Below are 27,631 nucleotides of genomic sequence, written 5' to 3'. Positions count from 1 at the left end.
GAATCAGGAAAGTGTGTGAAGAGAAATGTCTTAGTTACACTCATGATGAAAAAAAAATAGAAATTTTAGCAAAAAATCACAAATCGGCATTAATTTGGAAAGATGTGACGTTATCGAGATCATACATGCATTATGATTTTTGAACAGTGAAGATTTCAAAATTAACTAGGAAATCAGGAATAGGTTTAATAAAAAAAAACAAGAAAAACAGCACACTCATGAAAAAGAATATAAATTTTAGCAACAAAATCACATATTGGTATTCTAATGTGCAAAGGCAACTAGCTGTAACTCAAGTTGCGGCTGTTTAGCGTTACACTGCTCAAAGCATTCTTATAACTGGCCTCTATCATATACAATCACAGATTTTGCTCTATCTCTTTCCTTTACCGAGATATTCTTTATCCAAGTAGGCGCAAAATTATATTAATTTGATACATCTATTGGCGACGAGCGTCTTTTTAAGTTTACTATAAACGCGTTTATCTCAAAACTACTGTTTTTAACTTGCAGCTATTTGCCTTTCCACATTAGTATTAATTTGGAAAGATATAACGTTATCGAGATCATACATGATTTTTGAACAATGAAGATTGCAAAATTAACCAGGATATCAGGAATGGGTTTAATAATAAAAAAAAAACAAGAAAAACAGCACAATTAAAACATACTGCGCAACGAAGAATATTAAATTTAGCAGGAAATCATATAAAAAGCATACCGTTCGAAGATACGTGATAATTTGTCGATGATGAAGAAAATGAGCAGTGAATCAGTAAAGCGTGTGAAGAGAAATGTCTTAGTCGTCTCAAAGATGAAAAAGAATACGAATATGATCAAAATATCAGATTGGTATGAACTTGGAAAGATATAACGTTGTTGAGATCATATCGCTCACTAACAACGTCATTCAATACATTAAAAAAAAATTTCAGGAGATCGTTTTTAAAGTTTAAAAATACAATGAAACGCATTAAAAATAAATATCAAGCAACTTTTTGAACTTTTTACTGTGCAACAGATCTTTTTAGGTAAAACCATAATTTTTTTATCCATTTGAAAAATATTTAGTATATTTAAAAATTAATTAAACAATACCTTTTCTTCAAAATGCAAAAACAATACTTTCTGCCCTGTAGCGGGTAAATATTAAGTTAAAAATATGCCACGTTTGCTGGAATATAGTATGTTTTCTGGGCATTCCGAAAACATGTACAGCTGAAAATTGACGATTTTTGAAATATGACGTTGTTGAAAGGAGTGAGCGATATGTTAGATGCGTTATGGTTTTTTAACAGTGAAGATTGCAAAATAAACCAGGAAATCAGGAATGGGTTTAATAATAAAAAAAAAACAAGAAAAACAACACAATTAAAACGTATTATGCAATGAAGAATGCTAAATTAAGCAGGAAATCATATAAAAACAACACTATTCGAAGATACGTAATCATTTTTCGATGATGAAGTAAATGGGCAGTGAATCAGAGAAGCGTGTGAAGACGAAAATATCTTGGTTATACTCGACAATGAAAAATAATACGAATGAGAGTAGTTCCGACAACAACTCTCTATATGCGCCAATTTTATTGTTGAAATCAGTTGATCGATTCAGTAAAAACATAGAATAGAAAACGGTCTTTCATATTATTAAAAAAAAAGTGGAGAAATATTTTAGAAAAAGAAGCGAATAAGAAAGTGATGGAAAATATAGTAAAAAGTGGAATCAATCTATGGCAGTTTTTGTAATGGCATAAATCTATTTATGAAACAAGTTTATACTTATTTATTGAATACTACGAAAAAGTACTATATTTTTAATAGCCTTTTTTAGAAAACTTATTACGAAAACTAAAACGAATATAAACTAGACATAAACTCGTAAAACTAATAGAAATAGAATCACGAATCAGAGAAAAACTTGTCAAATTCAGGTATCTCAAATACATACTTAAAAGTGGTCAGGTCAGGAGTCGAAATAATCGGCGTGTGTGTATTAGGAGATGCATAAATATGGAAGAGGGGAAGTTTGTCTGCAAATACAGATTGGTGCGGCGTTCTATTCTCTCTGCCAAACCCCGTAGAGCAGCAGTGTGATGGTTAGTTAGTAAGCAGTAAGTGAGTATTGTAAGTCCATATGGGTCTAAGAGACAGGGGATCGGGTTGGGTTTTTTAATCCAATGCCCCATGCAACCGTTAAGCGTGCAACACTTAGATATGGTGCCCTATGCACCATTGAGTACAAATGAGGGCCTAAAGAAAAAGACAGATTGGTGCGTTCTTTTCTCTTTGCCTACCTACTTACAAAAAAAACTAACTAACTTACCATTACGCCACTTCCCCGCAGGGGTAGGCAGAGGTAATAGAGCGCCACACCACTCTGTCCTTGCAAACATTCTTCGCCTCTTCCACGTTCATGCATCTCCTCATACATACACGCCGATTGTTACGACTCCTAACCTGACCACTTTCAAGTATTTGGCATACCTGATCGTGCCATGTTTTTCTCGGTCTTCCTCTGCTTCTTTTCCCAATAACATTCGCCTCATAAATTTGTTTTACCGTTCTTTCCTCACTCATTCGTTCTACATGTCCAAACCATCTCAACATGTATGATAGATGTGCGAATAGTGAAATAAGGAAGGAATGCAAAGCTAAGATAAGCATTATCGATAAAATTAAGAAAGGTGTGTTGAGATGGTTTGGACATGTAGAACCTACTTTTTTATGAAGAATAATCTTTATTTACCTTTAATTCCATTCATAGCGCAATTGTTGGACTATTCGTCGGCTTGCATCACCCCGACACATCTGGTTGCATAACGGTGTTTGTGTGGATGTGCAATTGTGCAGCCAATAACACAGGCTGCACAAACAGCGACCGCAGCACAAAATTGGTGACATTAGACCTTTCGTTATGCAACTGACTACACAATACCCACTGTTCGGCTAATGGGTTTGTAGTCGGAGTGAATCGAAAAGCAATTTGCATAATTAAAAGAAAATATATTAAACTCAACGATGGTGTTATCCAATATGTTGTGTTTCATTTCAAAACGATTTCTCAATGTCTTTGAGTTGCTTGGGTCAATGTGGTGTTTTCACGACCATTTGAAACAGGAAGGCAAGGTGATCAGCCAACAGTGATGGCGAACCTATGACTCGCGGATCAGAAACTGACTGACCAACGCATATTTTTTGTACTAACTGTTCCACCAAGAATTGTTCCATGTTCTCTCCGATTCTGAGGCTTCACATGTTAGCCGATGCTTTTGAAAGTATAGATTTGTTTAATATATTGTTATCCACCTTGAAGTCTATACTTTCTCAGCATTTCTTCTCCATGATATAATGGATAAATTTAAACGTTGTGTTTCACTCTCTCTCGCTGCTCGCTGATAGTATGTGAGGGAGACGTGTATTTACCAGTGTTTACTATTTGTTGTTATATTATTATTTTATATTTAAGACTTTTTGTTTCTATATTAAATATTATACTATGTTAGCCGTTCAATAAATAAATAAATAAAGAAATGTTAGTACAAAACTTGAATCCAAAAATGAAGATTAAAAACCTTCCCTTTTCTAAATAGCCTACCTGCAGACAAGCCTCTAAAATAGAGGCTTTGCGGGTTATTCCTTTTTAAAAAGTTTTTGGTCATACTAACTTACTTCAGCCTTCTTCTTGGTCCAGTATTACCTAACTCTTTTCCAGTGCAGGCCTGCCACTTTTCTAATGTCATAGGACCATCTTGTCTTTGGCCTACCCACGCTTCTGCGTCCTGTTCTAGGTCTCCAGTCAAGCACCTTTTTCGTCCATCTATCTTCAGACATTCGTGCCACATGACCTGCCCAGGTACACTTAAGTTCCGCGATTCGTTTAAACTGGAAGTCATACCAACTCTTAACTAAAACTGTCAAGAATTGACTTAATTATTTAGTAGTTGTTGATAATTTACTATTCAACTGTTCGAGCGTCAAATCAGGAACCGTATTTGTAACATACGTGTATGTTAATGTATGATCAACATATTAACAATGACTGCTACAAATTTCTCCGTTTTTTATTATTAAATTACGCGTATAGCATCGTATCATGTAACTTCAGTACATATGAATAACAAAACGATTGCTTTAATAAATATACATATGTATTTCTTGAATGTTTTTCGCAGATACTTTGTGGCACATTTTATGAACTTTATAAAATTAAACAACATTGTTTTAACCACCTTTTTATTATTAGCGGCTTCATACTGTTTTTTGGGTGATTCCATTTGTTGTTATTTGGAGTTACGCAATGCACAATAACATTTAGGATATAGTTTTTGGTAAGAGAATGTAATTATTTATGAGTATTTTAATGTTTTTAATGTTTTAGAATTTAAAAAACCCTGATGATGACAAGGTTCTAGTCGAAACCGGTAGGTTAAAGTGTACTAATAATAAAAAGTGGTTAGAACAAAGTTGTTTAATTTTATAAAATACATATGTATAGCTGTTTCTATTAACTGTTGAAATGCGAATGCTTAGACGGTCAGCTAGAGTGTGCCTTATAGACAAAATAAAGATTAAAACCAATATTTTTAGCTTTTCCACTTTTTTATTTGACCAGCGACCGGGTTTCGTCGTTACCGACATCATCAGACTGGTAACGACGAAACCCGGTCGCTGGTCAAATAAAAAAGTGGAAAAGCTAAAAATATTGGTTTTAATCTGATAATAAATTAAAAATGCAATTCCATCACGAAGTATCAGTGGATAATATAAATCTATTACAAAATAAAGAGTTCAGGCATTCGTGGAAGCCTGGATGTAACTGACTTCAATAGTAAGGTAGAAGAAAGGAAATTGAGATGGTATGGGCACATAGGACTTAGAGAACCTGAACATATTGTAGACCAGGTGATCGCCATGGATCTTCCTCGAAAGACATCTAGAGGAAGACCAAAAAAATCATGGATGTTACAGAAATAAAACATGATTCGAAGGGATACCCTCGGTGACTTTGTATACACATGATAGAAGGACCTACAACCTGAAAGTCGAGGAGAGCTGACCCTAACAGTTTACAAAGACGATAAGTTGCGATGGAGCAAGGAAGAAAAAGAAGAAGCGCGCGGAAAACGTCCGACTTCTAGGGCGGCCGTTTACGTTTTGAATTCGCGCGTTTGTGATCTCAGCCTTAACGCATCGCAATTGTCTAGGAAATACGTTTATTAATCGCTACATAGAGGACCAAATAATTGGATTTAAATCACAGCAAGCGGTTTGGTCGAGTTGTTACGAACTAATTGTTACGGCGACCTTAATGAGTGGTACTTTCACAGCATCCAATTCAATTTTTAGATCTGAACACGAGCGGTAATCGATACTGAGAAAAACTGGACACTCAACATTGAAAGCCCTTCCAACCGCATTCCCGTATCTGATACAGAAGCAACAAGGCTTCCTGACAGACCTCTCTTGCAAAGCAATATTATCTTATGAACTAAGTTGCGAACATTATTAGAAAATGTGAAACAACTTTGCATCCTGATTTTACTGTGAATTTACATTTAATGCCAAGCCAAGCCAATCGCAACTTTATTTTCTCTCCAGGTATTATTTTGCGTAAATATTTTTTTCTTAAAGAATCGTTTTTGCATTGAAAAAATAAGTTTTTCCTCCTAATAATTATACGGTTTTGAAAAGAAAAGAGTAATTAAAAATTAAGGAATTAAAAAAAATGTATAAAAATATTTTTTCTATATAAATAAGTATAAAAGTAAACGTGTGTAAAGTGATCACTTAATCGGCCTACGACAGCTTATAAACCCTGTAAATATATAGACTACCTTCTTCTTCGTCTATGTTGAGATGTCAAAAATGTGAAAATAGCTCCTAAGCGAAAAAACCCAGATTTGTGAACACGTATTTGGACACCCTCGGACATGTTGTCAAATAAATTTTATGTGGAAAAAAATATAATTTTACAAGTTTTTTTTTCATCAAAGTAGATGATTATATTTACGATGAGTAAATGACTTTTTAAATGGTGAAGGCATTTTAATTAATAGCAAGATTTATTATCAAACCATGGATCGTTTTGACGCTAACATCTTGAATAAATGGTTGACAGCTGTGCATATCAGCATCAGAAGATCGAAGATTCAGAAGCGATAACAATACGAAGTGCATGCGACAAACCATATAGAAAATAATTCTTGAACAGGTGAAAACGTAGTACCTACTTGGAACGTTTAACACTTGGTTATTTTACCAATTAGCGCTTTCACTCATTAACGAGCATCTTCAGCTTAAAGGGTCTGTTATAATTTATAACTTTAAATGAAATCCCACGAACTAGTAAATAACATATAAAGAATAAAATAACAATTATGTAGTTTTTTCCACATTTATTTTATTTGACCAGCAACCGGGTTTTGTCGTAACTGACAACATCACACTGAATAAGGATAGACAAAGTTCTATGATACATGCACATGAAGAAAACCATGATTTTTTTATATGATATACATGATATTCTTTTCGGACAAAATGAATTAAAATTGAATGAGTTAAAATATTGTATCATAATAATAATTACACTATTTTTTAGGTATAATTAGATATTATTTTATTTTAGAAATGTATTTTGTACGCAAATTCACTTACAAATTTTGATATTAGTCTTAAACAATACGATGAACTTAAGATCGAGACTGTAAAAAGGTGTTTATTTACATTTTACTTGGTAAAAACCACTTTTTCTTAAAATCTATTGTAACATGTGTTTCGATGCATTCAACATCATTATCAAACACCATATTGAGGTAATGATAATATAATGTACAGTATCTACTCAATGAATTAGGGCCACCCATTATTTTTTTGAATACTCTGAAATCTTTTGGATTATTATATTTATTTTACATAAATACTTTAAGTTTTCTATTGACATCTAATATCATGTATATTACCTTCAATAATATGTAAAATATACCTGGATTATTTAAGCCTTTACAAAATTTCAAACCCTTTTTCTGAGAAAGGTCCCTAATTAGCACAGGTAGACAGATAGTTGAAAGTTCAAAAAATAGTCCTATCTCATTTATTAGTGAAGTTTCTTGAGTTCTGGTTGTTGTTTTGTTCAGAGAGGTTATATAGTTATCGTGTCTTGTGAAAAAAACTTAATTTTTAATTTTAGTTCATAAAGTATAATTTTTTTTTGTAAACACAAGTGTTTTTTTTGAAAAGGACAAAATGAAACAAAGTAAAAACATTTCTGAGGAAAAAAAGTCTAGTGTTATAGTGCTACTGAAATTAGGAATACTATTTAATAGAGAAATTTCAAAAAAAGAAAACGTTTCTCGTCAAACAGTGGACAGAATTTCAAAATCAATAAAAAATCAGTCACCCGCCACCAGCAATCGGCGAAAAAACTGTCGTAGGATTAGAAAAACAACACCGAGGACTAATCGAAAAATCATTCAAAGTGCCTTAGACAACCGTAGTGCATCAGCAAAAACATTAAAAATAAAATTGGAAGAAGAGGGTATAAATATATCGGTATCAACACTGAGGCGAAGTCTTTACGAAGTAAATCTGAAATGCAGGCGCCCTGTAAAAGTACCAAAATTGACACCACGAATGAAAGCGGATCGATTAAAATGGGCCAGGCTACATCGAAATTACTCGGTAGATGATTGGAAAAAGGTATTTATTTAAATTGAATTTTCAACATATCATTTTAGTAAATAAACTTATATATTTGAATTAAACTTAAATTTTCATTATTTTTCAGGTCATCTTTAGTGATTAGTGCCGGTTAGAAGCCGTGACAGAGAGCCGTCGATTCGTCAGGAGAACATCAATTGAACGTTACAATGAGGCCTGTGTGGTAAAAGTTATCAAACACCCCCCTGCAACAATGATATGGTCATGTATTATTAACAATTTACCTGGGCCGTTGTTTTTTGTGGAAGGAACAATGAACCAAAATTCCTATAAGCAGGTCCTCAAACGAATTTTATTGCCCTTCTACCATACACTCGACCCAACAGAAGGTCCATACACCTTCATGCAGGATGGGGCACCTTGCCACCGGGCTAAATCAATAATAAAATTTTTGTCTAACAAAAATCTGCCTTTGCTCCCCTGGCCTGGAAATTCTCCGGACCTTAATCCTATAAAAAACGTATAGAGCATGTTAAAAAATAAGGTATACTCATTTCCAAATCCGACAGCAGACTGTCTAAAAAAAAATATTTTAAAAATTTGGTCAGAAGACGAAGAAATAAAAAACATGATAAAACAGTGTATTTTAAGTATGCCAAAAAGAATTGAGGCAGTTATTTCTGCCAAAGGTGGAAATACTAAATACTAACTATATTTAAATGAAAATATATGCATAATTTAAGCGTAATAAAGTGTTCATGTGTAAATAAAATTCAATGTTGTTTTATTCAAGGTTTTCTCTGAGTTATTCCTGTTTGAATTGAGAAATTGCGCGAAATTCTGCGTGGCCCTAATTCATTGAGTAGATACTGTATATAAATATGTGTCACAATAGATTTTAATAAATAGTGGTATTTAGCAAGTAGCATTATCGATGAATTTAAGAAGGTGTGTTGAGATGGTTTGGACATGTGAAACGTATGAGTGAGGAAAGAACGGTTTAACAAATTTATGAGGCGAATGTAGTTGGAAAAAGAAACAGAGGAAGACCGAGGAAAACTTGGCACAATCAAGTATGTCTAATACTTGAAAGCGGCCAGGTCAGGAGTCGTAATAATCGTCGGGTATGTATGGGGAGATGTATGAATGTGGAAGAGACGAAGAATGTTTGCCAAGACAGAGTGGCGTAGCGTTCGATTATCTCTGCCTACCCCTGCGGGGAAGCGCCGTGATGGTTAGTTAGTTAGTTAGTTATTTAGCAAGTAAAATTAAAATACATAATGCATAGGTATTCCACAAAGTGACTACCGAATCAATTAATAAATTTCGGAAAATCGATAATTGTTTTTCTTAAGTTTTTAGGAAGAAGAGGTTATTTTATTTAGCTTGTAAGAGTTAAATTAATGTTAAAATAATAAAAATAAAAACACTTGTACTAGACTACTTCTGAGTGTATTAATGTAAACACGACTAGTTTTGAGAACTACAGATAATATCAATCAGCAGGTGAAAATAAAAACTCACCGGGTTATGAGGACATATTTAGTTCTTGAAAATAGTCGTGTTAATAAACTAAAAAAAGTGGTATTTTACAAAGTTTTTTATCTTAATCATCACTTTATTTCACAGTTAATGCCAAGTCAATAAATAAGCTGAATTTGCTAATAATTTGTTTGTCGTAGATAAATTTAGCGTAATTTTAAAATATTTTTGTTGAAAATTATTTTTATATGAAACAAGTCGTGTTTATTTTACTATCCAAGAGAAATAATATTAAAAATAAATGAATTCTTCATACGGACAGTTTATGCGTTTTTTGTTATATTTTTCAACGAACGTAAACTGTATTTTCGAGATGTTTGACGGTTGAAAATGCGATTTAAAATTACTCAGACACGTACCATAACACTTTTTAATTGCTGAAAAATTATGTCTTCAGTGTTTTTCCATGTTACCGTCTTTGTGTATATTTGCCCATCAGATTTTGAGTACACAATGTAAAAAATGTAAACAAAATAAAATATTTGAAATATCTAATGCAAACAGCAAGAAATATGGCTGACACGGTTTACATTCCCGAGACGAGTAAGAAAAGAAAATGTGTCCCTAAAACTACATATAAAGCGCAAAAATGTTCTCGAATGAACTAAAAACACTTCAACATTTTGAGTGTGTCCAAATACTTGGACACACTCAAAATGTTGAAGTGTTTTTAGTGGAAATCATCTTGATTTGTGAACAAGTGTTTGGACACCTAAAATGTTGTAGATAAATAAGCAACTCATTAAAAATAAAAGAGTTCCCGATGGTGATCAATTTCGTCTTCTTCTTCTAATCCGTACCCAATGGTGCATAGGGCACTTCATCGTAATGACACAGTGAATCGTTACTTACACGAAGGCAAGGTGATCACTCCAGCGCTTCTGGGACCAATCCAGGGTTATATAATATCAAGTAAATATCATAGTGTAAAATAACAAAGATTTTTATTCACCCCCACTGGGAATCGAACCAGGGATGCTAGCTAAATACGCTAACCATTACACCTCAGAGGCGGACAAAACAACAATTTAAGACGTCACAAATCTAAAATTCTAACACCGGCGGGCAAACGCAGTAACTCGAAACCGACCATTAGGAAACTGGTTTCAAAATACTGATTTTAATCCTCTTATAATTTTCAATGTGAATGCATCACTAATCCATCATATACAAGATAGAGGCGTTGTTACACAATTTTAAACGGAGATTATTCATATTTGGTCTCTGGGATGCATTCCCGTATCGATTAAAACATTCATCATATTGCTGCGTTCCGTAGGCTTGTCTACCCTGTAATTACGATCATTTTTCTCACCTCGTAAAAAACGTGTAGGACTAATTCAATCACTTCTGTAAAATTGTATTTGCATTAGGTATATCGTAGTCGTAGGTACAGGAGAAAGTGACCGACTAACAAAACGTAAAATTTAAGTCACTTTTGCTTGGCAAAAAAATAAACATCAATGCAGTAAGTCATTTTTAACCAGTCAATATATTATACTTCCATGTTTAAAATCCTTTTGGATTTTTTTCAGGGTAATATCAAGCTAGTAAGATATCAAATAGTCAATGATCACGTTTTTGTGAAAAATACACTGGGTCATTTTCTCCTTTATGACTACGATATATGCAGTGATGGTATTGAAATTTTTCTAGAACCGGTTCGCCTTTTAGGTACCTACTACCCCCCGCCCCCTATAAAAAAGTATTTGTTTTTATGTATTAAATGTTTCTATCTCCTTCTGGCCCTGTAGGAGACCGGCAAGTAATAGAAAGAAAAACATTGTTTACTGTTACATTTTTCGAAGCGTATACCTTTCAAGATATTTTTGTTCCAAGTGCAATAACTTAACTGAATTTTCCACAATTTTTTTTTATCATTCCATTTTTTTTCTCTTCGTGAGGTTGAAATATTTTTACAACGTGGTGGACCGACGACAAGTAATCCGAGCGTGCTCCGATACATGATCTCATTCGGAATATTATGTGACAACAAAGGGTTAAGGACCGGTTCGGTGAACTCTAGATTTTTTAGCCTCCGGTTCTAGCGAACCGGCTGTATCCCACCACTGTATTTATGGATATAAAGGGTGGCTAATCGAAATTTCACCCATGAATTACATTAAATTATGGAAACTTTAAACATATAGATAAAATCCACTCACGAGTTGGTATAGGCTATAAAACCTTTTGGTTGAAGCCTAAGTAGGTCCATGATAAGCGGTGTTCATAAGCCGTAGTGAGATTTCAAAGTCACTTGGACTCAGGTAAAATTCCCTAGCGAGAAATTCTAGGGAAAGCTTGATCTTTTCGAGCTTTTAGTAGCATTTAAAACAATTGAGGAAGATTTTTTTAAAGGTCTCAGAAAAACACAACCTTAATTGGGTTTGATAAAATAAATTAAATGATGTTTTCAAGCGTCTCCTATTATGTAAAACGATTCGGGAAGAATCTTTCATAAAGGTCTCTGCTAATAAAAAAAAACTAAACTCAACCGGTGTAGGGTTGTGGTCCCAAGGTTAGTGTCGCAGACTCTTGAGTAGAGTTTCTCGGTTCGAATCAACTCTACCACAATATGATACCTATTTAACGAGCCGCTTAGGCTCGTGGAAATAGTATGAAATTGAAGTATATATTATATTGAGAAATAAAAATACTTTCTTTTTTGATCCACTCACATTTTTACTAACGACCAACTAGTTTCGGCAACAACCTGTTGCCCTCTTCAGGGTTTAATTTATAACTGAAGAAAACCCTGAAGAGGGCAACAGGTTGTTGCCGAAACTAGTTGGTTGTTATTAAAAATGTGAGTGGATCAAAAAGCAAAGTATTTTTATTTCTCAAAATAATATATCAAGATGATCCACAAAGTTAATGCTTTCAATATTGAAAACATGGAATTGAAGTATTTTTGTAAATAATAAAAACACAAATATTTCACTAAAAAACCACAGACCTGACCTGACCACGCCCAGGTATTAAAATATCTAAAATATTTAAAACATCGTAGTGATGGCCCTTTAAAGGAATTTCAGTCATTACAGCGCACGCGCGTGACTTAGAGACAAAAAAGATGGCGCGAATCGATTCAAGAAAAAAAATCCCCGCGCATTCTCTCTGGTCGTAATGGCGCCAGAGGAGGTGAAAGTTCCCGCGTGAAGGGCAAGGGCGGTCCATTCGGACTTGTTCTTTTATTGTACACGATCACGAGCAAGGCCACACTTAATGCGCACCCGAATTTACGAAATTAATGGTATAGATAATCACTTTTTTCTTTCCCTGCAAGATAATGACCGACTCTGAAATTGTGGCGTAGAACCCTAAGACCGATCCATATATCGCTCACTCCTTTTAAGAAAATCATATATAAAAAATCGTCAATTTTCAGTTGCGCATGTTTTCGGAATGCCCAGAAAATGTACTATATCTCAGCAAAAGAGGCATATTTTTAACTTAATATTTACCAGCTACAGGGCAGAAAGTGTTGTTTTTGCATCTTGAAGGAAAGGTATCGTTTAATTATTTTTTTAAATAAACTAAATATTTTTCAAATGGAGAAAAAACCTTCTGGATTTTCCTAAAAAGATCTGTTGCACAGTAATATGTTCAATAAGTGGCTTGATATTTATTTTTAATAAATTGTATTATATTTTTAATCTTTATAAACGATCTCCTGAAAAATCAAGTTTTTTAATTTATGACGTTCTTGAAAGGAGTGAGCGATATGTATTAATATTACAACTCATTCAAAAACACATTACAGTCCAATATTTAATTGGACTATAATGTGTTCCTTGACTATCCCAAGTATAACGAAGGGTTTATTTTTACAATATTTTGAATGTCTAAATACTCGTTCACAAATATAGATTATCTCCAATTGGAAGTTATTTTTTACATACTTTTTTGACATCTCAACATGTAAATCCCCAGACTTCTACTACTATATACTACTATCTGTTAAAATCTATTGTTACACGTGTTTCAATGCATTCCGCATCATTTTCTAACACCGTCGAATAGTGGTAATCACCAAGTAAAACTAAAAATAAAAATGGATAGATTTTACCAAATACATAATTCAATAAATGAAATTATTTATAATCTCTCTTAATCAATCGAATAAAAAATGATGTCCGATTTAAAAAATATCGGTAATAGGGTTCGTGACCATGTATTACTACATGTGGATCTCGGACGCTGCGGTCGAAAAACGTGGATCTTGGATCATCAGAGATATTTCTAATCAAGAATAAGGTCTGTCGAAATTATTTCGGCATTCGGTAATGAGCGATTGCAGCAATTTCTTCGGGCAGTAAAATCATAAAATAAAACGCATTGTTATACAATAACACTTATATTTATTATTTTATGCGAATACCACACAGGAATAATGCGTAACTAAGTTGAAAATTGTAACAGTCGAATGCAACCAGAAATAAAAATAATAATATTTTTTTAAGTGAAGTGTCCGCCTCCATAGTATAGTGTTTAGGCGCTAGGCTACCATGCTACAGGTCTCAGATTCGATTCTCGAGAGTATCGAAATAAACAAAAGTGATTATTCAGTCGAATATTTAGTTAATATCATCATGGACTGGTACCTGTAGCGGAAGGCTGATAACCAATCCTTAGTGTATTTAACGATCAAGATAACATTGCTTCTATACGATGCAGTGGTGTGGGCAGAAGACAGATCTCCTGGCTCCAGAATATAAGAGATTGGACGGGGATCAGGACCGTCGAGGCGCTGTTTACAGCTGCCCGAGACAAGGACAATTACTCTCAAGTGATAGTCGACATCAGGGGGACCTGACATGGCACACACAAGAGGAATATCAGTATTATCAATTGAAACACCAACCAATGACAGTATTTTTATAATCATCTAGGTGTAAATACCTCAGGTGTTGCGTTTTTATGACTGCTGTATCGTTGTGTATCTCAAAAGAAGAAAAAAAGTCAAGAAACCACACTTTTTTTGTGCACGTCACTCTTTTTATGGCCTTCAACAGATTCTCTCTTTGCCTCGGAGGCGCTTTTATTCCTAATGCATTATTTAATAGTCTCTTAAAAATTTTAATGTTTTTTCTTTGTTTATAGTTAAAAGTTATTCAAATGTCGCTGCAACGGCTAGAGGGCTTGGTGATAAGTATTTATTTCGACATACTTAAACGTATCACTATGTTAATTCGGCAGTAAACTAGCAGTAACCGAAGTTATATATCTGAAATTTCCGATAAATTAACGGATTTATATTTCGGATGCTGTAAATTATGTGGTTTTATGTAAAGATTTTAACTCTGTGACAAGATCTTCTATAAAGTATATTATATTACTTTTCTCTTATGTTATGTGAAATTATCTTTTTTCACTACCAAAGAATTTTGAAGTGACATAATTTCAAATAAAAATATATTTTATTATTAGATTAAAACCAATATTTTTAGCTTTTCCACTTTTTTATTTGACCAGCGACCGGGTTTCGTCGTTACCGACATCATCAGACTGGTTGCTGGTCAAATAAAAAAGTGGAAAAGCTAAAAATATTGGTTTTAATCTAATAATAAATTAAAAATGCAATTCCATCACGAAGTGTCAGTGGATAATATAAATCTATTAAAAATATATTTATTTATATTTTTTTAAATTATATCTGATAAACCCTGAACAAACATCAAAATTACACAAGCAAATATAACATATGTAATGGAGCACGTAAACATACCAGCTGTCAAAATTGTTAGAATTTTAACAGCTGTTGCATAATGCTTAAAAGGCCGTAATGTCAGTATTAGAGTGTGGAAGGCATTACTTCACGTACGGCCCGATTAAGAATAAATAGTAAAAATGTAACGGAAATGATACCCAGTGTTCCTTTTATTCGACTTTAAAGTACTTAAAAAGTAATTTCTTGAATGTTTTCCGCAGATACTTTATGGCACATTTTATAAACTTTATATAATGAAACTAAATATTAATATTTTTTCTGAATTTGCTGAACATATATTAAATAACAATCATTCTTTTAATTGAAAAAAATGGCTTTGAAATACTACATTCTAATAAAAAAGTAAACTCATTGCATAAGTTAGAGATTTTGGAAATTAAAAAAGCCATAAAACAAAATTTAAATATTATTGATAATCAATTACATTGAAGTAACAGTCCTATTTTTGATATTTTTCCAATTTCTGTTCCTAAAATTTCTGCCCAGTAGGTTTTGTGTGTGTTCTCCTCTTTACGTAAGCGTGCGCAGCTTCATATTGTTTTTTTTTGGGTGATTCCATTAGTTGTTATTTGAGGTTGCTATGCAATGAATAATAAAAATAACATTTAGGATTTTTACGGTGTGTGGAAGTTTTTTGGTGAGAGTATTATAATGTTTTTAATGTTTTTGAATTAATATAAACCCTTGTGATGACAACGTTCTTGTTGAAACCGGTAGGTTAAATCGTATTAATAAAAAAGTGGTTATAACAAAGTTATTTCATTTTATAAAGTTTACTTAAAAAGTAATGTTGAATTACTGATAAGAAGAGCTGAGGCGCTATTTAGAGCGGCCTGTGATGAAGTGATAGCGGCGTCAGGCGGACCCGACATGGCACATGAAGAAGATCCATCTGCCGGGTTGTGGTCTCGTGGTTAGTATCACGGGCTCTTGAGTCAGAGTTTCTCGGTTCGAACCCACATTAGCTCAATTTGATACCTATTTCTAATAATGAGCCGCTTCGGTTCACAGACGTAGAAGGAAATTGAAGCTTTTGTTTGTAAATAATAAATATAAAAATATTTCTGTTTTTATATATATAAGTACATGTATTTTTTAAATAAAAGTAATCATTTTACAACCGTCCAAAAAAACAATAATTTATAGAAAAGATAAAAAAAAACATAACTTTACAAATTAAACCTCGTCGGCGACATCTATGTTAGAAATAACGTGTAAAGATATTGAGGGGGTACTCGCAAATACAGAACTCAGGATGCGACCGGTTGCGCGAGGATCCGAACGTGTCTTATTGCATTTTTTTTTGACATTTTATTGGAATAAGATTTTTTTTAGAATATATATTGGAGAATTATTTTTATATTTTTTTTACTCCTTACCTATCAATAACTCTTTTCATTTCAAAACCATACAATTATTGCGAAAAAAAAGTTTTTTTTCAATAAAATAACGAGGTTTTAAGAAAAAAATCAATTATTATATATTTTTTTTGACATCTCATCAAAGACGAAGAAGAAGTCTGGGTATTTACGGGGCTGACGACCGTCATAGGCTGGTTTAAGTGATCACTTTACACCGTGTTACATTCACTAATTCTACCCATTATTAACAACCGCACCACTCAAATTCTTGGAAGTTTCCAAACGCCCAGACTTCCATATTCATCTTCATCTTTGATGAGATGTCAAAAAATAATATGAAAATAACTCCTGTAATTGGAGATAATCCAGATTTTGTGAACAAGTATTTGGACACACTCAAAATGTTGTAAAAAAGAACAATTACTTAAAATGTTACCTGCGTTTAGAGAAAATTAAGTTGCGATTTATCGAATACTAAGCCTTAATTGTGAATTACCTGAAAACCAAGTCGTGAATTACATTACGATATCTAAACGGTTATTTCTGCCTTGTCTATTTATAATTTTTATTCGGTCTTCATTATGTTTGATAAGTGGGAAGGCACTTCTTCACAGTACAGTTTAATGATACATTTCACATCTGGCTCTAACCAGTTGTCTCTTTTTAATATTAGAAAATATTAATTCTATAATTTAGATGCATCTTTCTACTCAATTATGCTAATCACTACCAATAATCAATTGATCTACTGCATACGGTTTCATAATATCGACGGCCCCTACGTAAAGTACTCTATCTGCAAATCTGTTACTTTACAGGAGAGAGCTTAGAAGTTTTTTTCAACGTATTCTTTTTTATTAATTAACGGTTTTATCTGAAATTCTAAACTAGTATTATTCATTCAAAAATACGACAAAATAGTGTATTAAATCGTTTTAAAAACTTTGTGCTTTGTCAAAATTAAGTATTAAGCGTTTAAGGAGTTCAGTTCATTTCGAAAATTCGATGTAGATAGCGTCTTGTACGCCTGAAAACTAGGCGTAATTTATTTTATATTTTTTTTGTTTGTTTATATTTGTGGATAACGGTCAGTTGATAACATACACCAATATCTCAAAATTGACAAAAATGTAGTTAGAACACTTTACGTAGGGCACGTCGATATGATACTTTTAACGAGCATTCCTATAAGTGTAGAGAATGCCAAGAGACTGTATTGTCGGCTACTAACGAAATAATAAAAATGAAGAAGAATAACATGCAAACTAATAAACTAAAAAAAACTAAAAAAATACAGTAGAAATGTGGTCAGATCAGGAGTCAGAATAATTGGCTGGTATGTATGGGGAGATGCGTGAATATGGACGAGGAGAAGACTGTTTGCAAAGACATATTGGTGTGGCATTCAAATCTCTCTGCTCACCCCTGCGGGGAAGCGGCGCGATGGTTAGCTAGTTAGTTTAAATTTCTATCAGTTTTATTCTATATTTAAATAAAACATAATTTGAGCATAGTAAGTAGTAAGCGGGTGCGCCGAATTGAAGAGACGGGCGGAGGATGGAGACGAAGAACAATTTGAGCATCTTATCAGATAACTTGAAAATGTAATATTACTCGGTGAAATCGTTGCCCAGACGTATTCAATCAATATTTGTACAAAAAATCGGACACATTTTTTTTATGATTATCTGTAAAACAGTATTTAGATATTTTAAACAAGAATTTTTTTTTTAAAACAATAATAACAAATATAGAATATTAAAAATTTAAACAATAACCTAAAATATAATATGAAAAAAAAACATGTAAGTCAAGAAATACAATACTTGCCCACAAATTTCATCAAACGACATGCTAAGAAATCAAGACATAAACTGTCATAGTCGTTAAAAATAAAACGAATACCAATTAGCTTTCTCCGTCGAATTGAATTCCCATAGATCAGCCAGAAAGCCAAACCGCAAATGAAGAAATTAAACTAGAGAAAAGGGCTTGTACCAACATCGTTTTGGTTAAAGTCGAACGTAACAAGATGTCAGCATCCCGATTCAAACCACAAATTATTTAATGAACGTATATAAATGAGAACCGTTAATTGCCAGAACTAAAGATATGAAGGCATCGTTAAATTGCACATCAAAGGGTTTTAAAATCGGCTTTCTCTTACAAAGCCACGTTTCAACATAATGGATTTTGTATGTTGCTGACAAGAGCTTCAACAGTATTTGATATACATACTATATACTGATATAATTCATTCATGCGCCGAGCGCATTCTGAATTAAATGGTTGAGATTTAGGTCTTAATTAATTTTGATGTATTTCTAAATTGTTGACTTGCCCGTTGTAAGTGATTGATGTAATAATTTGAGTCTTCTTCCTGGCTACATCCCAACTTATCGTCTTCTCATCCTCAAGTTGTAGGTCTTTCTGTCATGGACAACGTCACTTAGGCCATGTCTCCGAACCATGTTCTTTATTGGCAGCATCCATGATTTTTTTGGTCTTCTTCTGGATATCTTTCGAGGAAGATCGATTGCTATTACCTGGTTTACGACATGCTCAGGGTTTCTGAGTCCTATATGTCCATACCATATCAATTGTCTTTCCTCTACCTTCCTATTTATGTATGTTACGATCAGGCTTCCACGAATTTGTTTAGTGAACTCTTTATTTTGTCTCTAAGGGTCACTCCCGATGACCATCTAAGCTTTCAGCAGTTTCTCGTTGCCTAGAGTAGTTGTTATACATCGTCCAGCATTCCTAGTCATATAGAAGTGCGGGTCTGACAGTTGATTGGTAGACTTTTACCTTTAATTTGGATGGTATTTTTGGACCGCAAAGAACTCTCGTCAGGAATCGGAATTTCATCCACCCCACTTTTATTCTGTGCAATACATCTGCTGCGCACCCTCTATCGCTATGTATAATTGATACTAGGTATTAAAAGGAGTCGCAATTTGGTATTGCTTCTCCTTTCAACTGTATTGGGAGGATGTCAGCGTTTGTATTTTGTAATAATTTGAGTGTATGCGTCAAATGAGTGGTTAGTTTCCATTATGTGATTCGAGAATTCTGTTAAATATTTATTAGCAAGACCACGGTTATGTTCTTTGATTCTTATTTTTACATTTCTCGCAGTTTAGGATATATTTCTGTTGCAGTCTCCACAAAAAATTTCATATCCACTGCTTCTATCTAATATATGTATTTACATACTTTTGTATAACTTGATGTAACTGTTCTGCAAATTTTCCAAATAAAATTTAAAAAAATATATTTTCCTTCTACAGACTAGAGGGGAGCTCTCCAGCCCCGCGCGCCGCCTGAGATGGGACAGGAGCACTCCGCACCGTGCGACCTGCGCTCCGCCCCCGGGCCCCCCGGCGGCCGCCCCCGCAGCGACTGCAGCGGCGCCTGCTGCCCCCCCGGCGGCCGCCCCCGCAGTGACTGCAGCGGCCCCCGCAGCACCTACAGCAGCGACTACAGCCGGCGGCCCGAGCCCAGCTCGCGGCGAGCCAAGGGCTCGCTGTCCAGCGGGTGTTCCGGCTCCTCCATATCGAGGACGGACTCCGACGCGTCGTCCAACGGGAAGCTGTCCATATACACCAACGTGCATTACAGGTAATTCTATCTAATGATCAACGATGCATGATAGATGTTCGAGTGGTGATATAAGGAAAGAATGCAAGACTGAGGTAAGCATTACCAATAAAATTAAGAAAGGTGTGTTAAGATGGTTTGGGCATGAATCGAATGAGTGGGAAGAGAAAAATAAAACTTATTTATGAGGCGAATGTGGTAGGTAATAAGGGAGACCGAGAAAATGGCTAGAATTGCTGGGAAGGAGGTAGCTAAGACCGAGGAGAACTTAGCATGATCGCAAAACTTGGTATTTCAAAAACTTGAATGTGGTCGGAAGTCGGAATAATCGGCCGGCATGTATGAGGAGATGCATCAATCTGGAAGAGGGGAAGATTGTTTACAAAGACAGATTAGTGTGGTGTTTTATTCTCCTAGCCTACTCCTACGGTGAAGCGGCGTGATGGTTCGTTAGTTTATAAAAATAACGGAAGCAAGCTTCGGACACGAAGTTTTACTATCTTAATAAAATGCAGTTTCATCAAGAAATATCTTTAAATAATTTAAATTGACTACCAAGATGTCCCAAAATACGAGTATAACGGAATTTAATGTGTAAAATACGATATATTCGGATAAGAAGCGGACTGTAAATACATGCGTTGACCTATAAAATTTGCATCTGATCGACGCAAGTATATATATATCATATTTTTTCATTAATTAATTCGGCAGCCACTGTGGTAATATCTATCTATTTTCGATGTGGTATTTACCAAGTAAAACTTGAAAATAGCACATCGATATAGTGTGTCTGATATGCGAATTTCGGGCAAATTTCCATACATAGAAACAAATTTTCTTTATTTTTATTATTATTAATTATTATACGTATATTATTATACGGATTATTATACGTACATGGACTAAGAATCCTTGAAATTACGCGTACCTATTTATGATTTCAACATCTTTTCAAGAGAAACACCACTGGAAATTGGTGACAATACGAAACGAATAAAAAAACTAAATTGATTTAAAATCTGCTGTTTGTATATTGCGTCGAAATTCATATGAAGCAAGTATCTGAAATACTATTTATTTTTAAACTGATGAAATGTAGAAAACTCATTGACTAATTTTAGACTAATTTTTTTAGGCAATTCGATTTATCACTCGAGGGTTATCAAATTCAAACCATTAAAAAAGACGTTTTTCCTCGAAGCATCCGAGATTGGAGATTATGTATTCGTATTGATTTTAAGGCGCTCTTTGGAAAGGCATGATATAACACAATGATTACACATAAATCGAGCCGCAAAACAGCTCGAACGGCATTTGCAATATATTGGTCAACCGACACGGTCGTGCGATATGCCTGAATATTTGTTCAGGTATACAAAAACTGGTTTATAACGACACTCCTCGGATAATTCAACCGGCCATTTCTAACTCAAATTTCATTTTGCAGAGACGTCAACAACAACGACATCTACAAGCCGCTGAAGATCGGTAAGAACAAGATACACAGGCTAAAAATACTCGACGCGGACAAGGACACCGCGATATACCTGGAAAAGCATCTGTCTATCAAGTCGTACGTGAACAAAGAAGACGTAAAGAGGATCAAGGAAGGACCCCAATTGCCAGAACCTGCGCCCAAGAAGTCTGGCATCAGAAACTACACACCAAAAATACTCAGCGAAAAGAAACTACAAAAAGATCTAGAACACTGGATATGATAAAGAGAACAAAAGACAAACGATCGATATATTTAAAAAAAGTGATAAAAAATGTTACCATTATTAAAATAAGTAAATAGTGTTGTAATAATGATCAGTACAAGGATGGAGAAAATATCATGACTAGGAATAGTGATGTGAAAACGACTGGTAATACACGCAGAGCATCGTTAATTTAACCGTAATCCGATGAGAAAGTGTATAAAAATTCAGTTACATAAGTTTACATAAATCTTTATGGTTCTTGAAGACCGTTCGCATAGAGTGCTCTTTGCATAACTTTGATTTTCGACTTTCTTCCGTGGTGCGTGATAACAAACTTATATTTCAGTGGCGTCATAAGTGATTCAACAGAGTCGGGAAAGTTAGAAGAAAGTGTGTGTGACTTTGGCGAGGATAATAATCGATCGGATATCGAAAGTGAGCCAAGATGTCTATTCTCGGGTCCCTGGTGACCTTCGGAGGTCTGGCACCCTCGCCGGTGACCATGATCAGTTTGCTTCCCCTATTGGCTGTCGGGATCACCTTCTTCCGCTACCAGACAGCTGATCCTGAGTCGCATCCCTTAAATGTAGTCAATGTAAGTAAGAATGATTTAAAACGTATTCAATATTAAGCAACATCATGACCTATTTTATATAAATCACTTTCATTTCATTTTATTTTATTTGTTCGGGAATTGTACAGCTTTACATTAAAAAAAATATCTAATAAAAAAAAATAGTTACATTAACAATAATAAACATTACATTACATTAACAAACGAAATATTATGCAAAAATGTACAATTTTGTACAATTTAGTTTTATTTTAAAAATCTATATACGAACTTCATAAGCGTAGTATGGAAAACGCACATAAATGATTTTGATAACCAGTTTCTCATTTATAAATAAAAATATAATCAAATAGAGAATAACGGTAAAAATAAGGCATTATGTTAATTTTTCACCTGAGTGAAATTTAATTTAAACATCAAAGAATGTTCTTGTAGGCTCTCAAATTTTACATCATTTTCACAAAATATTAGAAAACAAATATGGGTGCTATTTCTCCGAATATTTCTTTCTGTCGATATTGGTGTATTTTTTTTTACAAAATACTTGTATGAAAAAACACAAAAAAATTTAAATAACAAAAAAATAAATTTTATGATATATAAGAAAAACCTGGCACTTAAATAATATTTTGTGATAACTGAAACACTGATGTTTTATTTTTGTTTTTGTTATTATGAAAAGGCATAATTAAATAGCAGACACCTTTCTTTTACAGATGTTGCCGAGATACGACTTTATCGTCGTCGGAGGAGGCTCTGCTGGGGCTGTCGTGGCGTCCAGACTGTCGGAAGTCCAGAACTGGACTGTCCTACTCCTAGAAGCCGGAGGCCACGAGAACGAAGTCAGCGACATACCAGCGCTCGCAGGCTACATGCAGCTATCCGAAATGGACTGGAAGTACCAGACAGTGCCACCAGCGGACCGCGCATACTGCCAGGCCATGGTCGGTGATCGCTGCAACTGGCCACGAGGCAAAGTCCTCGGCGGATCCAGTGTCCTCAACGCCATGATCTACGTCAGAGGCAACAGAAACGACTACGACCTTTGGGAGTCCCTCGGCAACCCCGGCTGGTCTTTTGATAACGTCTTAAAATATTTCATGAAATCAGAAGACAACAGAAACCCATACTTGGTCAAAACACCGTATCATTCCAAAGGAGGATACCTAACTGTACAAGAATCGCCGTGGAGAAGCCCTCTTTCAATCGCTTTCCTTAAAGCTGGCAAAGAATTAGGATACGATAATAGAGATATAAACGGAGCAGAGCAAACTGGATTCATGCTATCGCAAACGACTATGAGAAGAGGCAGTAGGTGCAGTACGTCTAAAGCGTTTTTAAGACCCGTGAGATTAAGGAGAAATCTTCACGTGGCCATCAATTCTCAAGTCACGAGACTACTCATAGACAAAAATAAAAAAGTTTACGGAGTTCAGTTTATAAGGAACAACAAGAAGTACGTAGTAAGGGCAACAAAAGAGGTGATTTTGTCAGCTGGATCGATCAACTCTCCGCAAATATTGATGCTGAGCGGGATAGGTCCGGCGAGTCACTTATCCGAACACGGAATCCCTGTTATATCCGATGTCAAAGTAGGCCATAATTTGCAAGACCACGTAGGTCTTGGAGGATTGACGTTTTTAGTGGACCAACCGGTTACGTTCACAAAAGATAGATTCCAAAAACCAGAAGTTCTCCTCGACTACATAATCAACGAGAGAGGTCCGATGACATCACCGGGAGTAGAGGGTCTCGCTTTTGTGAATACTAAATACGCTCCTAAATCCGGTCTGTGGCCCGACATTCAATTCCACTTCGGTCCAAGTTCAATCAACTCGGACGGCGGAGATCAGATAAGGAAAGTGGTGAATTTGAGAGACAGAGTTTACAACACAGTGTACAAACCGTTGCTAAAATCAGAGACGTGGACAATTCTGCCCTTGCTTTTAAGGCCCAGGAGCACAGGATGGGTGAGGTTGAAAAGCAGGAATCCGTTGCACTACCCGGTGATAGAACCCAATTACTTCGCTTATAAAGAAGATATCCAGGTCCTGACTGAAGGCATTAAAATTGCCATGGCGGTCTCGAACACGAGCGCCTTTCAGGAATTCGGGTCTCGTCCACTGACGATACCTTTACCAGGATGCAAGCATCTACTGCTGTTCAGCGACGAGTACTGGGAATGCAGCATGAGACAGTTCACCTTCACGATTTACCACCCCTGCGGGACTTGCAAGATGGGGCCAACTGACGACCCTGATGCTGTGGTGGATGCAAGACTTAGAGTCTACGGAGTCAGCAATTTGAGGGTGGTGGATGCGAGCATCATGCCGACGATAATAAGCGGGAACCCTAACGCACCAGTTATAATGATAGGAGAAAAAGGGAGTGATATGATTAAAGAAGATTGGTTATGATAACAAGTCACTTGTAAAAAAATATACATTATTTAATTTAAATCAGTGATTCTCAACAATTTAGGGCGCGATTACCCAAAAAAGACTATTCCATAATATAGTAACGAAAAAACATAACATAATTATTGAAAAAATTATTTTGTTATAAAATCACTTTAGTGAGAATAATCACAACTAAATCGAAAATCTTTTTATTGTGCCATGGCGATTCTTATCTGATTTGCTGAAATATCAAAGATAACATTAAACAGTACCCATATCATCCTCTCGGGTTAGAAAACCATTACATGTGTTATCTTCTTACATATTTTTTTTTCAATTTTCAACAATGAGTCGTCACACATCGGTCTAACATTTAAAAAAAACATAAATACAAATTTTAAATGTTATAAACAAAGTAAAAAAATCTTAGTCTCGTAGTGAACAAAATGAATAGAAGGGAAATTGACAAATTCGATAAGAAATATCCATGGTTAATAAAATTACAAAGTATAAAATTCAAAGTCTCTATAAACTGGACAGTTTATTATGGGTTCTTACAATGTGTTTCAAATAACTTTTTAACAGCAAAAATATACACATACATAATATAATTCATATATATATATATATATATATATATATATATATATATATATATATATATATATATATATATATATATATATATATATATATATATATATATATATATATATATATATATATATATATATATATATATATATATATATATATATATATATTTATATTTTTGCTGTTAAAAAGTTATTTATAATTTCAAATAACTTTTTAACAGCAAAAATATACACATACATAATATAATTTCATATACTTATATATATATATATATATATATATATATATATATATATATATATATATATATATATATATATATATATATATATATATATATATATATATATATATATACACCCCTGGACAAAAAAATTTACGAGTCCTCAAAAAAACTAAAATTGACACATAATGAATTATTCTTGATATTTAATTAGTTTTTTTTTGTATTGTTTAACATATATGATGACTACTCGTTACTTCAAGGTTAAAATGAAAGATCTTACTCATGAATTGTACTTTGAAATTGCCATTATATACCAGGTATCAGATTATCCGAACCTTAGAGACCCATAACGGTTCATTTATGGTCGAGTGTTTGTGATGGAGTAATAAAAGACATGTAATTTTTTAATTCATATTTAAGAAGAAGGTTCTAATCGCTTTATTTTAAATTAAGGTATTTTACATTTAAACATATTTATAACATTTAAAAATATTTAATACTTAGTGAATTCACCTTTATTTTTTATAACATGTAAAATTCTATTATTTAACGAAGCGTAAAGCGAATCTTAAATTTCTGATGTTATTTATTCTTCCTAAACTTGAATCAAGTTTTTTTTAATTCCTCAATGTTTTTTTATTTTTTTTTCTCAACTTTTTTTTTCATAATCGCCCATAAATTTTCTATTGGGTTCAAATCAGGACTATTCCCGGGCCACGTCAACGATTTTAAGCCAATTTTATCCTTGTATTCAATGATCTGTAAGAAAAACAATAAATTATTTATCAAGTGGTCTATAAAGTGCATTAAAAAATAAATATTTGTACTCACAGTGCGGGCTCTATAGCACGGCGCCAAATCGTCCTGAAAAATCGGGTCCGCGGTATACTGCGTAATGTCCTCGATTGTTGGAATAAGATGGTTTTTTAACACTTTTTTGTACTGGATGGCATTCATCGTACCCTGTATAAAATTTAGAGGTCCCAAACCGTACGCTGTCATGCACCCCCAAATCATGACGTAGGGTGAATGTTTAACGGTTCGAGTGACGCACGACGGATGGTATCTTTCCCCAAGTTTTCGTCGAACTATCTTTCTGCCGTCTGGACCAAAAAGGTTGAATTTTGATTCATCGGAGAAAATAACATTTTGCCAATCCTCCAAGATCCAATTCTGGTGCTCCTTCGCCCAATCCAGTCTAGCCTTCTGCATTTTGTTCGTCAGTAATGGTTTCTTTGCGGGACTTCGTGCTTGGAAACCATGCTCCAACAGCCGCCTGGACACTGTTTTTACTGAAAATGTTGATTAGCTAGTAGACTGCACCTCTGCGTGTATTTTAAGTGCCATTAAAAATCGATCGCGCATAACAATTTTTTTTATTAAGCGATCATCTCGGGCAGATGTCGCGCGCCCCCATCCGCTTCCTTTTTTCCGTTCTATGGATCCAGATTCTTGGAATTTTTTAAATAAAAACCTCACTGCACCTTCTGAATACCCAACTCGACGAGATATTTTACAATAAGATATGTTTTGTTGCGACAGTGTGATTATTTTGGATTTTATCGCAATCGACATTTGCTTTGCACTTTCCATGATTGTTGTGTTATGTTCCCTCAAACGCGGGTAAAACAAAATTGTTGAGACATTTTAAAATGTAAATATTGTAGAAAGGTGACATAAAGTGTCTTTAATTTATTGAACAAAAGAAAGAGGTATCGATAAAGGATTTCTTAGAAAAAGAGTTCAGTAAAGTCAAGGCGTGCGGTAGCAAGTAAACTCGTAATTTTTTTTGTCCTGCGGTGTATATATATATATATATATATATATATTTATATTTTTGCTGTTAAAAAGTTATTCATAATTTCAGATAACTTTTTAATAGCAAAAATATAAACATGCATAATATAATCTACAAATATTTAATGATAAATCAAAAAAATCGATTGAGAAGCACTGATTTAAGTTAATAAAATAAGGGAAAATAATTATTTAGGAACTAGTCAACCGTTTTACATATTAAATTGACAAATATTTTTTTTTTAATTAGCATGTTAGAAAATTATATGAGGTAGAAAATAATAATAATAAAATAATAAAAATTCCGTGGAATACGATTGAACGTAATAAATCATATCATTCCTCGATGAATATATTTTACTATTTGTAAATAAGGTATTTTTTTAATGTGACTGCATATAAATAAATGTACGAGATATATTATTAGATTAAAACCA

The 27,631-nt window shown here is 34.0% G+C and overlaps 3 protein-coding genes across 3 annotated transcripts in view; 2 read left to right on the top strand and 1 right to left on the bottom strand.

Moving 5' to 3' along the window:
* Positions 1–21,657, top strand: part of LOC148305109 (uncharacterized) — a 44,834-nt gene extending 23,177 nt beyond the window's left edge. Inside the window, exons 2-3 of the mRNA XM_088267190.1 lie at positions 19,586–19,916; positions 21,346–21,657. Of these exons, the coding sequence (XP_088123316.1) occupies positions 19,624–19,916; positions 21,346–21,616 (564 nt within the window). The 5' untranslated portion in view covers positions 19,586–19,623 and the 3' untranslated portion in view covers positions 21,617–21,657. The remainder of the gene's footprint in view (positions 1–19,585; positions 19,917–21,345) is intronic.
* Positions 1–27,631, bottom strand: part of Flo2 (flotillin-2) — a 547,503-nt gene that overhangs the window by 307,855 nt on the left and 212,017 nt on the right. The window lies entirely within an intron of this gene.
* On the top strand, positions 21,642–25,171 carry LOC148305108 (glucose dehydrogenase [FAD, quinone]-like). Its single transcript, XM_088267189.1, has 2 exons — positions 21,642–22,196; positions 22,892–25,171. The coding sequence occupies exons 1-2, from the start codon at positions 22,047–22,049 to the stop codon at positions 24,590–24,592; spliced, it is 1,851 nt and encodes a 616-aa protein (XP_088123315.1). The 5' UTR covers positions 21,642–22,046; the 3' UTR covers positions 24,593–25,171.

The sequence above is a fragment of the Brachycentrus maculatus genome, unplaced genomic scaffold (assembly GCF_059751285.1).
Source record: "Brachycentrus maculatus isolate JH-2025_06_01 unplaced genomic scaffold, ASM5975128v1 h1tg000285l, whole genome shotgun sequence".
NCBI lineage: Eukaryota > Metazoa > Arthropoda > Insecta > Trichoptera > Brachycentridae > Brachycentrus > Brachycentrus maculatus.
The sequence above is the reverse complement of the archived record's forward strand: the minus strand, read 5'-3'. Positions and strand labels throughout refer to the sequence as shown.